At 53.6% G+C, this 15,017-nt stretch overlaps 8 protein-coding genes across 8 annotated transcripts; 3 read left to right on the plus strand and 5 right to left on the minus strand.

Moving 5' to 3' along the window:
- Positions 1-865: 865 nt before the first annotated feature.
- On the minus strand, positions 866-2,717 carry N7474_005736 (NADP-dependent isocitrate dehydrogenase; the record flags this gene model as incomplete). The annotated part of the gene is made up of 6 exons (XM_057197151.1): positions 866-1,290; positions 1,341-2,013; positions 2,072-2,105; positions 2,163-2,173; positions 2,235-2,270; positions 2,418-2,717. The coding sequence occupies 6 exons, from the start codon at positions 2,715-2,717 to the stop codon at positions 866-868; spliced, it is 1,479 nt and encodes a 492-aa protein (XP_057054547.1).
- An 827-nt stretch (positions 2,718-3,544) lies between these two features.
- N7474_005737 (C-1-tetrahydrofolate synthase) lies at positions 3,545-6,812 on the minus strand (the record flags this gene model as incomplete). Its single annotated transcript, XM_057197152.1, has 5 exons — positions 3,545-3,653; positions 3,706-6,233; positions 6,301-6,338; positions 6,390-6,410; positions 6,491-6,812. 5 exons carry the CDS (start codon positions 6,810-6,812, stop codon positions 3,545-3,547), a joined length of 3,018 nt encoding a protein of 1,005 aa, XP_057054548.1.
- A 483-nt stretch (positions 6,813-7,295) lies between these two features.
- Positions 7,296-8,479, plus strand: tif34 (translation initiation factor eIF3 subunit i; the record flags this gene model as incomplete). Its single annotated transcript, XM_057197153.1, has 4 exons — positions 7,296-7,322; positions 7,382-7,900; positions 7,953-8,069; positions 8,120-8,479. The coding sequence occupies 4 exons, from the start codon at positions 7,296-7,298 to the stop codon at positions 8,477-8,479; spliced, it is 1,023 nt and encodes a 340-aa protein (XP_057054549.1).
- A 709-nt stretch (positions 8,480-9,188) lies between these two features.
- mbf1 (multiprotein-bridging factor 1) lies at positions 9,189-9,727 on the minus strand (the record flags this gene model as incomplete). Its single annotated transcript, XM_057197154.1, has 2 exons — positions 9,189-9,497; positions 9,566-9,727. The coding sequence occupies 2 exons, from the start codon at positions 9,725-9,727 to the stop codon at positions 9,189-9,191; spliced, it is 471 nt and encodes a 156-aa protein (XP_057054550.1).
- A 261-nt stretch (positions 9,728-9,988) lies between these two features.
- Positions 9,989-10,537, minus strand: N7474_005740 (VOC family protein; the record flags this gene model as incomplete). The annotated part of the gene is made up of 1 exon (XM_057197155.1): positions 9,989-10,537. The coding sequence occupies one exon, from the start codon at positions 10,535-10,537 to the stop codon at positions 9,989-9,991; it is 549 nt and encodes a 182-aa protein (XP_057054551.1).
- A 469-nt stretch (positions 10,538-11,006) lies between these two features.
- N7474_005741 (NUDIX hydrolase) lies at positions 11,007-11,648 on the plus strand (the record flags this gene model as incomplete). Its single annotated transcript, XM_057197156.1, has 1 exon — positions 11,007-11,648. The coding sequence occupies one exon, from the start codon at positions 11,007-11,009 to the stop codon at positions 11,646-11,648; it is 642 nt and encodes a 213-aa protein (XP_057054552.1).
- A 223-nt stretch (positions 11,649-11,871) lies between these two features.
- On the minus strand, positions 11,872-12,522 carry N7474_005742 (glutathione S-transferase family protein; the record flags this gene model as incomplete). The annotated part of the gene is made up of 1 exon (XM_057197157.1): positions 11,872-12,522. The coding sequence occupies one exon, from the start codon at positions 12,520-12,522 to the stop codon at positions 11,872-11,874; it is 651 nt and encodes a 216-aa protein (XP_057054553.1).
- Positions 12,523-13,404: 882 nt separating this feature from the next.
- Positions 13,405-14,311, plus strand: N7474_005743 (SH3 domain-containing protein; the record flags this gene model as incomplete). The annotated part of the gene is made up of 4 exons (XM_057197158.1): positions 13,405-13,464; positions 13,517-13,913; positions 13,970-14,197; positions 14,256-14,311. The coding sequence occupies 4 exons, from the start codon at positions 13,405-13,407 to the stop codon at positions 14,309-14,311; spliced, it is 741 nt and encodes a 246-aa protein (XP_057054554.1).
- Positions 14,312-15,017: the final 706 nt, after the last annotated feature.

Consider the following 15,017-nt stretch of genomic DNA (forward strand, 5'->3'; position numbering starts at 1 on the left):
GCGTCGGTTGAACCCGAGTTTAGGGCTTGGCCATGAAGATAGGGGACGAAGTGCCGCCCCAAAACAATGGGAAATAGGGCACGCGAAGGACCAGTAGTCAAGGACAAACTAAGAACTAAAAATTGCTCTCTAAAATAATCCGCTGTCGAGAACCTAGGGAATCTCGTGAATGTACAAGCGGGGAGATGAAGGAAGAGGTGGTATTATTGTCCTCTCATACTCTTTATCCCGAGGCTACAGCCAATATTACAAATGAGGGGGATTCGTGGCTACGGCGATCCTCAATTTGTCCGCTCGGCCTCGCTCCGAGCTTCTAACGGGATAGGTTACTTCGAGCCCTACTCGGCCAAGCACTACGGCTAAAGTTGAACTCGCCGATGATCTTCCTTGTTTACGCTTTGTTACCTGCCCCATAAGGCAGTCACATATTTCCTCCGCTAATTATCATAAACAGGCAGCTACTACCGATTCAGGGATACAGCTTATGTTTTATGCTCTTCCTGGGACTAACTTTCTTCTCCACGAGGTACCTAGTCAGACTGGCGTGACCCGTCGTCAAAGCTTGGCAACATTTTTACCCTTTACGGCTAGTAGGAACGATGTTTAGCTATACATGTGGGGGCGGCAACGATGCCGCTCCTAAACATTTGATGTGTAGAGATACAATTGAGCAAGTAAGCACACGACCACCAGGGAAACATGTTCATTTCATCTCTACAGCTGTACAAGTCCACGCCCCTTTTCCGCACATACACTAGATCACAATCACACTCACAATCAAATGCAGGCTCTGGTCTTTGGGAGATCTAGCGAGATATCATATTTAAGCAAAATCAAAGGAAAAAGTCCAAATCAGCAACGCGCTCTACAGGCGGGCCTTGAGGTTGGACTTCAGCCTCCGCTCAACGGCGGCCATGTACTCCTTGGTGGTGACCCAGGCCTCGCGGTCCTTGCGGCCACAGGCCAGAGCCAGGTCCTTGGTCATGATGCTCTCCTCGTTGACGACGTCAACACAAGCGCGCTCGAGCTCCTCGGCGAAGGCGACCACGTCGGGGGTGTTGTCGAGCTTGCCGCGCTGGACCAGGCCGCGGGTCCAGGCGAAGATCGAGGCGATGGGGTTGGTGGAGGTCTCGCGGCCCTTCTGGTGCTCACGGTAGTGGCGGGTCACGGTGCCGTGGGCGGCCTCGGACTCGAATGCCTCGCCGCTCGGGGTGACCAGCGTCGAGGTCATCAGGCCGAGGGAGCCAAAGCCCTGGGCGACGATGTCGGACTGGACGTCACCGTCGTAGTCTGGGGATTTGCGTTAGCGAGAGAATAAAAAATGGAGGAAAAGGACGCACTCTTCAGGGCCATGACGAAGCCACCCTCGCTCTTGATCATCTGGGCGACCATGTCGTCGATCAGACGGTGCTCATACCAGATCTTCTTGGCCTCAAAGTCCTTGGCGTAGTCCTTCTCGTAGATCTCCTGGAAGATGTCCTTAAAGCGACCATCGTACTTCTTCAGGATGGTGTTCTTGGTGCTCATGTACAGAGGCAGACCCTTCATCAGGGCCATCTGGAAGCTGGCATGGGCGAAGCCCGCGATGGACTCGTCGGTGTTGTACTGGCACTGAGTGACACCGCCGCCCTGGAAGTCGTACACCTGGATCTTCTCGGGCTCGCCGCCCGCCGGGGTGTAGACCAGCTCGAGCTTACCGGGGCCGGGGATCACCCGGTCCTGGGCTCGGTACTGATCGCCAAAGGCGTGACGGCCAATGACAATGGGCTTGGTCCAGCCGGGGACTAGGCGGGGGACACGGGGGATGAGGATGGGCTCGCGGAAGACGGTACCGCCGAGGATGTTACGGATGGTGCCATTGGGCGAGAGCCACATCTTCTTCAGCTTGAACTCCTCCACACGGGCCTCATCGGGCGTGATGGTGGCGCACTTGACACCGACGCCGTACTTCTTAATGGCCTCGGCGGCATCGACGGTGACCTTGTCATCGGTCTGATCACGGTATTCCAGACCCTATTATTCCAGCGACGATCAGCATCCGGTCCCTACAGATATCCTCAATTGTCCTTACCAGGTCGTAGTACTTAAGATCGACATCCAGGTACCTGATTGGCGATTCTCAGCGATCATGCATGCAGAAGATCGGGCAACGAGCCACTTACGGCAGAATCAACTAGAACGATCCCGAGTTAGTCTCGGTTGAAATGGAACCTGCAGGGATAGTTCAGACGTACCTTTTCCCTAATGTCCTGCCAGATAATCCGGGTCATCTACAGAAACAGGAAATAATCCCTTCGGTTAGTCTGATTGGCACATGAAGGAATCTCGCCCCCCGTGTTTCCCCGCGCTCGACAACAAAAATGATGCCCAGGCTTGTGACACGGGGAGCAGAGAGTTTGAACTATAAAAACTCGTACCTCGTCACCATCCAGTTCCACCACCGGGTTCTTGACCTTAATCTTGTTCTCGGACGCCATGGTGCGGGTTTGGGTGAGGGTCACTCGGGAAGCTCCGGACCAGCGGGAAGAAGCAGCAACACGGGAGAGAGAGATGGAGGAGAGGGATCTCTGAGCCTGAGCAGTGAAAGAGGGTGAAGAAGAAGATGAAGAGAGAGAGGAAGAAGAGAGGAAGCGGGAAGAGCAGAGAGGGGCAGCGGCAGCGGGAGGGGAAGCCAGTCGGCGAGCGGCGACGGCGGAACTGGACCGAAGGGCGTTCATTATTATGGCTGGGGGTCAATTGCGCGAATCTGGGCAGGGCTCGGAGAAAGTCAGCGACAAAGAGTACTCTTTTTTCGGGTTGTGTTTTCGCGCCTGTCGAGTACCCGAGGTGTATCGGCTCCAGGGAACGGCTGGTGGAGCCAGACAGCGCGTCAGAAAGGCACGACACAGCCGGGGCAGAACGGGAGGGTTCGGAGGATCCGAAGGGTGCGAAACTGGGGCAAAGCGACTGTAGGCACTTACCGAGTGCGTTGCTTGCTGGCCGGGTAGGAGGGAAAGATGGGGGGAAGAAGGATAAGCCGGACGGACGGAGAATTGGGGCAGCGGGCGCCCTTTATGAACCAGTAACGCTAGAGTCGTAGCAGGAATTGCTGAAAGTGCCGAAGTCGGACTATCAATCACGAGACGGTTGGTTCGCGACTTTGACTCTTCCTGTTCACAATTCGCATCTTTTGTCTTGGTGCTCATTCACCGGTCTACTCTGGAAGTGCAATGTGGAGCAGACAGAATGGAGTCCACTTTCGGAGTTGCGCGCTCTGCTCCGGCGGCCAACTCTGTTGCCGCGGGCGGGAAACGAAATAGCCGAATATGGTGAGGGTAAGGGTAAACGAACAATAGACCATCACAGATAACTACAGGATTACCTCTCTAGTAATAGCTATGGAATTCCATTGCATGATTCACATGCTCGTCACAATGTTGAAATTCGCTCTACTACCATATATTACTTACTTCCGGTCGGACGCCATCCTGCGCAATGTATGTGTTGAAAATCGACCCAGCAGAAACACTCTATATACAATCCTCCCTCCATCTATATATTCCCTCTAGAACAGTCCGTCGATCTCCCCGGTCTCGGTGTCAATGTCCACATTCAGATATCCCGGGGCGGTCGGAAGGCCGGGGATGGTCTGGATATCGGCGGCCAGGGCGTAACTAGAAGAGTAGTTAGTAAGGGACCACGAAGGCACGCAAGACATAAACTCACAGATATCCAGCGCCGACGGCCAATCTGACGTCCCGGATGGGCACGGTGAACCCGGATGGCGCTCCCTTGAGGGCCGGGTCGTGACTGAGCGAGTACTGCGTCTTGGCAACACAAATCGGCAAGTTGCTGAAGCCCTGCTGGGTGTAGGTGTCGACCTTCTTCTGCGCCAGCTCGCTGAACTCGACCTTCTCGGCGCCATACATGGCCTTGCCGATGCGCTCAATGCGCTCCTGGATGCTGCCGTTCAGGTCGTACAGCAGCTGGAAGTCCTTGGGCTTGGAGCTGGCGGCCATCACGCCCTTGGCCAGATCAACGGCGCCCGCGCCACCTTCAGCCCAGTGGTTGGCGGGGATAGCGTCCTCGGCGCCCGCCGCCATGGCCTCTTCCCGGATGACGGCGATCTCGGCGTCGGTATCGGTCTCCATGCGGTTGATGGCGACCACGACGGGGACGCCATACTGTCGAGCATTGGCGATGTGCTTGCGCATATTGACACAACCCTTCCGGAGAATCTCGACATTTTCGGTGCGGTAGATCTCGTGCAGAGCAGCGCCGGGGCTGATCTCGGGACCACCGCCATGGACCTTGAGCGCGCGGACCGTCGCCACGATGACCACGGTATCCGGGGACAGACCGGACGATCGGCACTTAATGTTGAAGAAACGCTCGCCGCCCATGGTAAAGTCGAAGCCGGCCTCGGTGACGACAAAGCCGGTCTTATCATCGTGATCCTCGTCCGGCTCGGTACCAGCCAGCTTTAGGGCCAGCTTGTCCGCAATGACGGAGCTGGCGCCAATACTGATGTTGGCGAAGGGGCCGGCGTGTACCAGAACCGGAGTTCCCTCCAAGCTTTGCATCAGGTTTGGCTTGATGGCATCCTTCATCAGAGCGGCAAGAGCACCGCCGGCGCCAATGTCGTCGCAGGTGACCGGGTCGCCGTTCTTCGAGGTGGCAACCACCATGCGGCCCAGCCGCTCACGCATGTCGTCCAGGTTGTTGCTTAGAGCCAGAATGGCCATGCACTCACTCGCGACGGAGATATCAAAGCCCGTCTCACGCGAGAGACCCTTCTCGGTGGGTGCTTGGCCCACGGTGATGCCACGCAGGTGACGGTCGTTGACATCGAGCACGCGGCGCCAGGTGATGGTCTCCGGGTCGATATCCAGGCGGGCGAATCGGTGGATCTCGTCCTCGGTAAGCTCATTCGGGTCCGTCTTCTCAATTCCAAGCTTCTTGAGTCGTCGGAACATAATGGGCTGGAACTCGCGCTTGCCCTTCTTGGTGGGTACCAGACGTTTATAGAGGGCACCGTCCTTCTGCGTAGACTCATGGAACATGCGGGTCTCGATGGCTGCGGCGAGAAGGTTATTGGCGGCGGTAATGGCGTGGATATCACCGGTCAAGTGCAGGTTGAATTCGTCCATGGGAATGACCTGGCTGTATCCACCACCGGCAGCGCCACCCTTGATACCAAATGTAGGGCCCTGGCTGGGCTGTCGTACGTTCGCGAAGGTAATACGGTTCAGGTGAGCACCCAGGGCTTGGGTGAGACCCAGCGTCGTAGTTGACTTGCCCTCACCAAGCGGAGTGGGAGTAATGCCACAGACCAAGATATATCGGCCATTGCGGCGGTGGGCGAGCCTGTCAATGACATCAAGGCTGACCTTGGCCTTGGTGTGACCGTAGGGCTCCAGCTCGTGAGGAGCGATGCCAACCTCGGCGGCGACCTGGGTGATGGGCTTGGGGTACTGGGCGCGCGAGATGGCAATATCCGAGGGCACAGGGCGCTCCAGCCGGATGGGCAGCGGGGTGACATGACGGTCCTTCTGTTTCTCAAAGTAGGCCTTGGCTGCATGAACCACGTTCTTCAGCAGCATGGCCACTGTCATTGGACCAACCCCACCAGGAACCGGGGTGATCTGCGAGGCCACCTGCGAGGCCGACTCAAAGTCCACATCGCCAACCAGACGCTGCCCAGACTTCTTGGTCTCATCGGGCTTGTAGTTGATGCCGACATCAATGACCACAGCACCGGGCTTCAGCCAATCTCCCTTGACAAATTCCGTCTTTCCAATTGCCGCGACAACAATATCAGCAGTCTTGACTACACGCTGAATATCCGGGGTCTTCGAGTGGCACAGGGTCACGGTAGCATCTGCGTTCTTGAGCAGGTAGCTCACGGGGCTGCCGACAATATCGCTACGTCCCAGGACAACAGCCTCCTTGCCCGCGGGGTCGACACCGCTGGCCTTGAGCAACTCCATCACGGCAAGCGGGGTACACGGGGTGAAGAGCGGACGGCCGCCTCGCTTGGCCAGCTCGCCAATGTTGATTGCACCGAATCCATCGACATCCTTCTCGTCCGCAACGGCCGATGTCACGGGATGTTCCGACATGTGGCCGGGGAGGGGCAGTTGGACAAGGATACCATGCACGGAGGGGTCATTGTTGGCCTTGGTGATCTCCTGGATCAGCTCCAGCTGCGTCGTTGACTCGGGCACATTGATCAGCGTGCAGAGGATATTGGCCTAGCATACGGAAGGAAGGTTTAGTTGGTGGTCCAGGTAGAGATTGACGTATTGGTGAAAAACATACCTCCTCGGCCGCCTTCAGCTTCATGCGCACATAGGTACCTGAGTCACATTAGCGCGAGTGCCACTGCAAGCTTACGAGACGTGACTAACTCGAATCGGACCGACTGCCAACTATATCAAGTCATTGGCGTTAGCATTTGCATGTTTTCCCTTTTTTTTTTTTTTTTTTTTTTGGTTAGCCGAAGACATACCTTGGAAGATGACCAGACTCGGCTTGAACCGGGGGTTAGTCGCTTGAATATTCTCAATCTCATCCTTTAGACTCCCACGAATGCTTTTGGCAATGGCGGTGCCATCAATCTTGGCAGCAGCCATGGCGGAATTGGAGAACTTGCAACGGGAGGAAGCGGGGCGGGGAGAAAAGGGCTTGACGCGCAGTGGAGATCCGGCGGAACCGAATGCTCTGCGCGCGGAGAATGAATGAAGGATCGAACGAGAAGAGCCGATGAGGAAAGAAGGAGGAAGACGAAGATGATAGAGAGAACGGTAGCGGGGTAGCGTGGCGGGGAACATAAGATTGATTTGGTGTAGTTGGTTGGTTGGGCGGGATGCAGCGCGGGATGCACGTGAAGAATGGGATAGGAGTCTCGACAGGGGAAGGTTGAGGGAGAGGAAGGAGTCCAGGATGGTGGTGAGGATGCTGCTGGATCATCTACTCAAACAATGGACTCGAATCAACCCTCAGTCACACACACCCCGTGATCCCTTTCTGATGTGGTCAGAACACCCAGGCCGGAGCCATCCCGCAGAATGGATTGTTGCCTGAGGCATTCAGGGCCTCCTAGGGCTAGGTCTGCGTCTCATCACGTGTCGATACCGGACTAACCCCCGATCCGAAACCACGATACGGCGATACCAACACAGAGGCTTGGCGGCGCGGGAGTGTGCGATCAAATTCATCAAAGAAAGTCTCTCGGTCATCCCTCCCAACCCCCACCTCACCCTTCCCCCCGTTTCTGTCGACTCCCGAGTCGCATCCTATTTCGCTTGAGAGAGATGCGGCCTATTCTACTGTCGGGCCATGTGCGTTGCCGCCCTCGCGAAATCTCGCCCGATCCACAAAGAAGCTAACAGAACCCCAGGAACGGTCCCTGAATCAAATCAAGTTCAACCGCGATGGCGACCTCCTATTTTCCGTGGCCAAGGACAAGATTGTGTGTGCGTGGTGGTCTGCCAACGGCGAGCGCCTGGGTACCTACAACGGCCACCAGGGTGCCATCTGGACCGTCGATGTGAGCCCCAACACCGTCCTCCTAGCGACGGGTTCGGCAGACAATACGGTGCGGTTATGGAACATCAAGACGGGCGAGTGCGTCAAGGTCTGGGAGTTTCCCACCGCCGTCAAGCGCGTGGCCTTTTCGCCGGATGGTAGCAAGTTGCTGGCGGTGACGGAGAAGCGGATGGGTTTCTTGGGTACGATTGCGGTGCTCGATATCGCCTACGGAGATGGACAAGGTGGGAACCTGAACGAGCAGGCTGACGAGCCGAGCTTGCGCATCACTTGCACCGAGAGCAAGGCGACCGTCGCCGGGTGGAGTTTCTTGGCCAAGTACATCATCGCGGGACACGAGGATGGCAGTGTCAGCCAGTATGACCCGAAGGTGCGTCTTTTTCTATCTGGAGATTTTGGTCTTATACTGATGTGGCCGATAGACCGGAGAGCAGCTGGAGACCATGCAGGCCCACGAGTTCGACCACCAGATCAACGACCTCCAATTCTCTCCCGACCGCACCTACTTCATCACTGCCTCCAAGGACAAGTCCGCCAAGGTATGTCTCATTCACATATCTACACAGGTACCCCAACTAACCTTCCTTAGCTCATGTCTGCCCGCAACCTCGCCATCCTCAAAACCTACACTGCCGACACCCCCCTCAACACCGCCACCGTCACACCAAAGAAGGACTTTGCGATTCTGGGCGGTGGCCAGGCGGCCATGGATGTCACCACCACCTCCGCCCGCCAGGGTAAATTCGAGGCCCGTTTCTACCACCGCATTTTCGAGGACGAGATCGGCCGTGTCCGTGGCCACTTCGGTCCTCTGAACACCATCGACGTTCACCCCGCCGGCACCGCTTACGCTTCTGGTGGTGAGGACGGCTATGTCCGCGTCCACCACTTCGACAAGCCTTACTTTGACTTCATGTATGAGGTGGAGCGGGAGCAGATGCGGAAGTAAGAGGAACATGTGTTTTATGAAGTGAAAAAAGAAAGAAAGAAACAAGACTCGCATGATGAGTCTGGCATACGGGATGAGATGATGGGACACGATTTCCTCGTTTCATTGATTCCATGATCACTCGGAGTTGGTACCCTTTTTTTATTATGTTATTGATTTTTTTGGTCTAATCAAAGACGGCACGTTTCATTCTTCTTCACCTTTTGATGAGAGATATATTTTCTATCTGGTTGAAGAGTGTAAGGGTAAATAGACAAAACGAGGCTTCTAGAAGCATTCATATATCGTGCCCAATAGTGTAGAGCTCCCCGAAGAGTTACTCTTGTTTTAAGAAGAGCACATGTCGGTGTCCGTCTCCAGTAAGTAGCCTTTCACTCTGAAGCAGATCATCCAATCTCTTTGTTACAGAAAGGGAAAAAAAAAAACCAGTCTACTATATCGTGGCAAAGGCAATGCAAAAAAACATGAGGTATCTCGTTTATGCACTTTTTATGAAAGTTTTCTCTAAACCGAGTCCATGCAAGGCCAGCGCTAATCCGACCAGCTGAAAAACAAAAAATCAAAATCCCTCATGTGAAAAAGGCGGACGTGACATGACAATCATCGAATGCGTGCAGGAAATCCAATCTAGCAGGAAAATGAGTTGGGAGGCAAATGTCCCTCATCCATCCCCAAGAACCAAAGGAAAAAGCGGGCTCATTCACCTTCTCTATTTCTTCTTAGGGAACTTCTCCTTCCCGATATCGGCGCCACGCAGCTTAACGTTCAGCACGCGCTCCATAGCACTGAGAACCTTCTGATCGGGGGTGGCGGTACCACGCTCAAAGTCCTGCACGATGGAGACGGTGGTGTTGCACTTGGTGGCGAGGTCCTTCTGCGACATCTTGATGCCCTCCTCGTTGCGGCGCTTCTTGATTGCGTCTGCCACGGCGTACCCGACCGTCTTGGGCTTGACGATTTCGTCGCTGCGGTCCACTTTCGTCAGGTGCTGTCCTTCGCTGCCGCCGGAGCCTTTGGCCTAGAGAGAGGGGATGGGTTAGGATGATGATAACAGCACAATTGGGGAGAGGGGGAGAGGGAACATACTGCGTTGCCAGTGGCGTACTTCTTCTCCGTCCCGATGACCAGGCCCTGGCGCTGCGCGGCGTTGAGGGCGCTCTTGCCCTTGACGACGGTCTCGCGGGATGCGGCACCACCGGCGCCACGGGCCTTGCTGCCGATCTTGGTAACGGTATCCCAGTCGCTCATTGTGTCGATGTTGATGCTCTTGAGGGTGTGGTGTAGAAAGGGTGTATGTGGTGGGTGGTGTATGTGCGGTGGTGGAGTAAGTGACGTTGATGTTGATCGTGTGAGAGGAAAGACTTGCAGTTAGTTGGCTATATAAATGATGACACATTGGAAACTTCTCGAATGTGGTTTAGTGTGGGTGGCCAAATGCGGTGTCCGCTGGTTAGGGTTACTGCCTGAGGCATCACTTTCGATGTATATGTATACAATCTGGAATAGCAACTACCACTTCCTCTGACACAATACCACCCGATATCCCTCCGGATCCTCAATGGTCACCCCCCACGTCTCCCAGTATGGATTTCTCGCCGTGACCCGTTTGCCACCCGCCTGCACCAGGTTCTCTACCACAGCCTCATCAACGGGCCCTTCCAAATAGAGAACCAGGAGATCCTCCTCCGTCGGACGGGGCTGGTTCTCGGGATCATCATCATTAACTTGCACCAGTTCCAGATGCCATGCTGCATCCTTCCACCCCACCATGAGCAGAGAATGCTCGCCCTCCGCTGGATGCGGACCTAAATCCGTGCGCCAGAGGACCTCAAGTCCCAGTCCATTGACCCAGAACTGTTCCGCCGCTGCTAATGACTTTACCGGGCGTGCAACGCGAATGTGACTACTCGGCGAGGGAAATTTGCCTTTTCCGCGCTCCGTTGCGATAGGTGGCAGCGGCTGTGCTTTTCCCGGTAGTTGGTCCGACGCTGCAGCTACTTGATCGGTTCGTGTAATGGTATCTTCGAGATCGCGTTCTTTGCTTCTGATGCTGTCCATGCTTGTTGATATGTAGATGGTTGGGAAATGTGTGGAGTGCGAAAAAGACGAGGATCAGATCAACCCTCCATGGGTGTAGGTTTAGTACTCTGGCTTTGTTGGCTGGATTCCGGGCTGTTTACATTACTGTCTAATATGTCTTCTGTGGTTATTCTAGCCCTCTGCGCTGACAAATGTAATCTTTCTTCAAATTAACTTTGTCTGCCTTCAGCCTCATTAGGCAGCTACCTCCTCGTATTCGGGTGCGGGGCAAGAACACGAGACTCAAACTCACCGAGTCAGTCATGCCCCTGGGGGTTTGTATATATTCTAAGCTATCATTACCTTTTTCGTAGCACTAGCCGTGCGAAACCTCGCAAGCCCAAAATCACGCTAGCAGCTTCCTGTATTCTCAAAGTTCGTGGTTTTGACCAGCTACCCTACCGATAGCCGGAAAGTCTGATCCTAATTATGGAGTAGCTTTCTAGATATGGCTCACGATTATTTTCCTATCGTCACCGAAAGCGGGATCTGTCAGGTCGCAAAGCGTCTTGAGAAACTCTACCTTAACCAACCATGGGTGTCATACCTGAAGCACTTGAAAGAAGATCCTAGCGATTCGAACGACACCCACAAAATATCCGGCATGAAGGACATGGACAAAGTAAGCGGCATTAGCGTTAGAGGCTGGATTTGTGACTGGGAGGGGGAAAAGGTAAAGGTCCTCCTCGGACAACGGGCGCGAACGGACTCATCGCCAGGTCTTCACGAGGCATTTGGAGGGAAATGTGATCCCGGAGAAAGCATCCCAGGAGCTTTAGTTCGTGAATTTCGCGAGGAAACCGGCCAGGACATATTATGCATAGAAGCCTTCCTAGGGGGTGAGATCTTTCTTACTCCGACTTCTAAACGATGGATTGTTCAGCTTCATTTCCTCGTCCAAGTTCAACGGTCTGGGGACTCTCCAGCTTTTGATATCCAGTTGAGACCAGAAGAGCATCAGGCTTATCTTTGGGCTTCTGAGAATCTCGATGCTTTGAATAGCATCCAGCTCACGAATGCTACCAAACGCCATTTCGAGTCTGCTGTTACAGCTTTCCGAGGGAGACCCAAGGTGATCGTGAAAACATGATTTATGCTATCTGAATGATCTAAATGCCGCACTGGTTAAAAGAACTTGTCATCGAAAGACACGATGTTCTTTGAAAAATCGAGTCACCTTCCACTGTGTCCTTCCGTATCACATTCGTTTGCAACTTTGTACCATGCTTTTGACTAGACATACTTCGTTACCGCACTCAAATGAATCTATATACTAGCCACTCTATTGTATGTTGATAGTCCGCCGGAATACTTCAATCCAAAACACGCAGCTCCCCGTAGTCCACAATCACATGCTCTCGGAAGGCAGCCCGAGAAGTGAGCATATCATAATATCGACGTAGATGAGGGCGTTCCTTGCGAGGAATTGAAATATCAAAATATCGAAACAAGAAGTGACCGAACTGAATATCAGCCAGCGTGAACTTGTCACCAGCTATAAACTGCGCACGCGACAACTGCACTTCCGCAATATCTAGAAAATGGTCCAGACGAGAGATGCCCTCCTGTATTGCTCTGGGATCCTGCTTTGAAGGCGCAGTCCTCACAACGGCCCAGAAGACCGGCCGTGTAAAACCCCCACCGATATTTATCTTCGACCATTCGGCCCATTTGTCGACTTGCGCTCGAGCCACGGGGTCCTTCGGCCAGAATTCGTCGGTGCCATAGCGCTCTGCTAGATAGCGAACGATTGCGCCTGTCTCCCATATGGGCTCGCCGTCGCCGTCTCGGAGAACGGGGACGGTGCCATTGGGGTTCATGGCGAGGAATTCGGGCGTGTCATTGCCGCCGTAGCGGTGCCCCACGTCGTGGCGTTTGTAGGGGAGGCCGAGTTCCCCGATGCACCACATCAAGGCTTGGACGTTGGACGATGTTCGTCGTCCCCAGACTTCTAGCGCAGCCATCTGTGGGATCGGATGTTAGGGATGAGCGCGGCTATGGGCAAATGTTCGAACTATGTACTGACTTTGAGGGCAGTATTGGCCAGCTGTGTATTGACGAGGTTCTCGGCTAAGGAAGATGGAGAGGAAGGATGATCGTCGGACAGCTAGGCAACTAGACTATCACGTGGATATGTAGTCGAAGCTAGCGTCAGATAGTATATTATTCTGGTAGAGTTGTGAAGAAGTTTAAGATCTTGACCTTTCTATTGTTTATGCGAGACACAGCTCCATCCTATTGACAGATCTTGGTCATCATGTGTTCATGGTATACTGCGGGTCTCGTCTGCGAGAACATAGCTGACATGCCAGTTGCAGAGTGTTCGATCCCGACTACAAATGGCGCTAAGTACAATTATTTGGGAACGAGGACTCGCCAATAGTTTTGACTATTGTATACAGAATAATTACATTGTAGTCTACTGAGCACGAACCTGAATTATTATTGCTCATGTACAACTATCTATGTTACCCCTAAAAATCTTCTCCTTTCCCTATCTCTCTGTGTACACGGTATGCACCAGAGCGATCTTATCGAGGTTGAGTCCTAGGCAAGCTTCTAAATGCTTTGGAAGTACTACAAAAACAATCGATATGAGGGCTTTTAAAGCGCAGCTAGTACTAATAATATAGATGTCCTTATGATCAAACTAGGTGCGCGTCGTTACATGCGTAGAGTATATATGTGGGGCGAATCAGCGCCCGGCCAGCTTATCCACTGCCTGGCCTGCGCCTCCCTCCATAACTCCCTCCCGTCCTACACATACCTACACATCTCCTTCGCTTCTCATCTTCAACGCCTGTGGTCTTCTTGCCGATACACCCTCTCCTTCTGTATCACTCACCATGGCCTCTAGCGAATTCACGGCGGCCATGACCACGCGGTCGCTCCGCATGGTCCGGACGGTCTGTCGCTGTAGCCTACATTGATGTTGAGCGTTGACTGACTCTCAACCAGGAACTTGAATTCCTCGCCGATGCCTCCGTCATTACCTCACAGCAGCTCTCGTCAATTCTCTCCCAACTGCCCTCCGAGTCCGACTCTCGTTCTCTGGCCCAAGAACAACAACAACAGTCACCGCAGCCAATCCAACCGGTGCAACCTCTACCCATCCAAACTCAGCCCCCTCCTGCCCCTTATTCGCCACCAGCATCCAGAACATCAATGAATGAGAAGTCCAGCCTGCACAACCAATACGCAAGCCCCCCTCCTCAGCCCCCACCAGCCTATCCTCAGGTCCCGCCGATCATGGGCCTCGCAACGGCTCTTTACGCGTACACACCGACCGACCCGGGAGATTTGGCCATCCAGCCGCGCGATCGTATTCAAGTCATTGAGCACATGAATGATGACTGTATGTTTGACTTTTTGCCTGCACGTATTGGGACTTGAAGCTGACTGATCTCTCAGGGTGGCGAGGTCGCAACGAGCGGACTAATCTCGAAGGAATTTTCCCCAGAAGCTACGTGGAACTGTTGAATGAGAAACAACCAATTTCATCGCCCCCACCTACGAGTTATGGAAATATGCCGCTAGAAGTCAGCCAAGGTGGATCGTCTAGTGCGCAGCCCAATGATCCCAAGTCGGATAAGTTCCAGCAAGGGGGCAAGAAATTTGGCAAGAAACTGGGCAATGCCGGTATGTGTCACAGCAAAGGCTTCGTTTTTTGGCCGATTGAGACTAACTGGTATTCTAGCAATCTTTGGTGCCGGTGCTACTGTCGGCTCCAACATTGTCAACAGTATCTTCTGATTGGTACCATTGTTGGGTATGCTCTGTGATGTACGATCTTGATCGGAATACAGCTCTTTTTCATCTCTTATCTCATTGAAACGGCGTTGGGGTCTTCGTTTTGGTCTGGATGGACAAAATGGCTTGGTCGGAGGTAACTATTCGCAGTCGGATGATTTGTCAAATTCCATAGACCATTCTCGAGCTTCAATACAAGCAGGCTTGTTCTCACACCGCTGAATTAAAAGTAAATATGGCCTTTTCTCGCCGCTATTCTTAATAACGCGCGGCGCTTGAGTTTCATCCAGCGCCAGCATTCCATGCACCGATCCTGACAATTGAGCCGCAATATTTCTTCACAGCACCACCCTCAATAGCACGGGCATCGCATGGGAACCTATAATAACAAGCCCAACGAAGTCATTTGATCAGAGCCAGTGATCTCCGAAGCTCTCAATTTATGTACTATGCACAGGCGCATACATCTTGCAACCCGCACAATTCCTCGCAGCCACAGCGCTCCGTCACTCGTGTTCATGAAACCAGGGAATCTGATGGAGACTCGATCGTCGAGCCGTGCCGCTGCTCCGGGCCGAGCGTCTAAGCGCTGCGACATGGTAGGCGTCCCAAATTGGACAGCGCTTACATACATGCACTAGTCACTTAGCGGTTTCATGGATTGCCAGGAATAGAGCCACTGTCCGAACATGATTAGCTATGGACTCTT

Source organism: Penicillium riverlandense (genome assembly GCF_028828495.1).
Source record: "Penicillium riverlandense strain IBT 135883 chromosome Unknown utg000003l_segment0_segment0, whole genome shotgun sequence".
Lineage (NCBI taxonomy): Eukaryota > Fungi > Ascomycota > Eurotiomycetes > Eurotiales > Aspergillaceae > Penicillium > Penicillium riverlandense.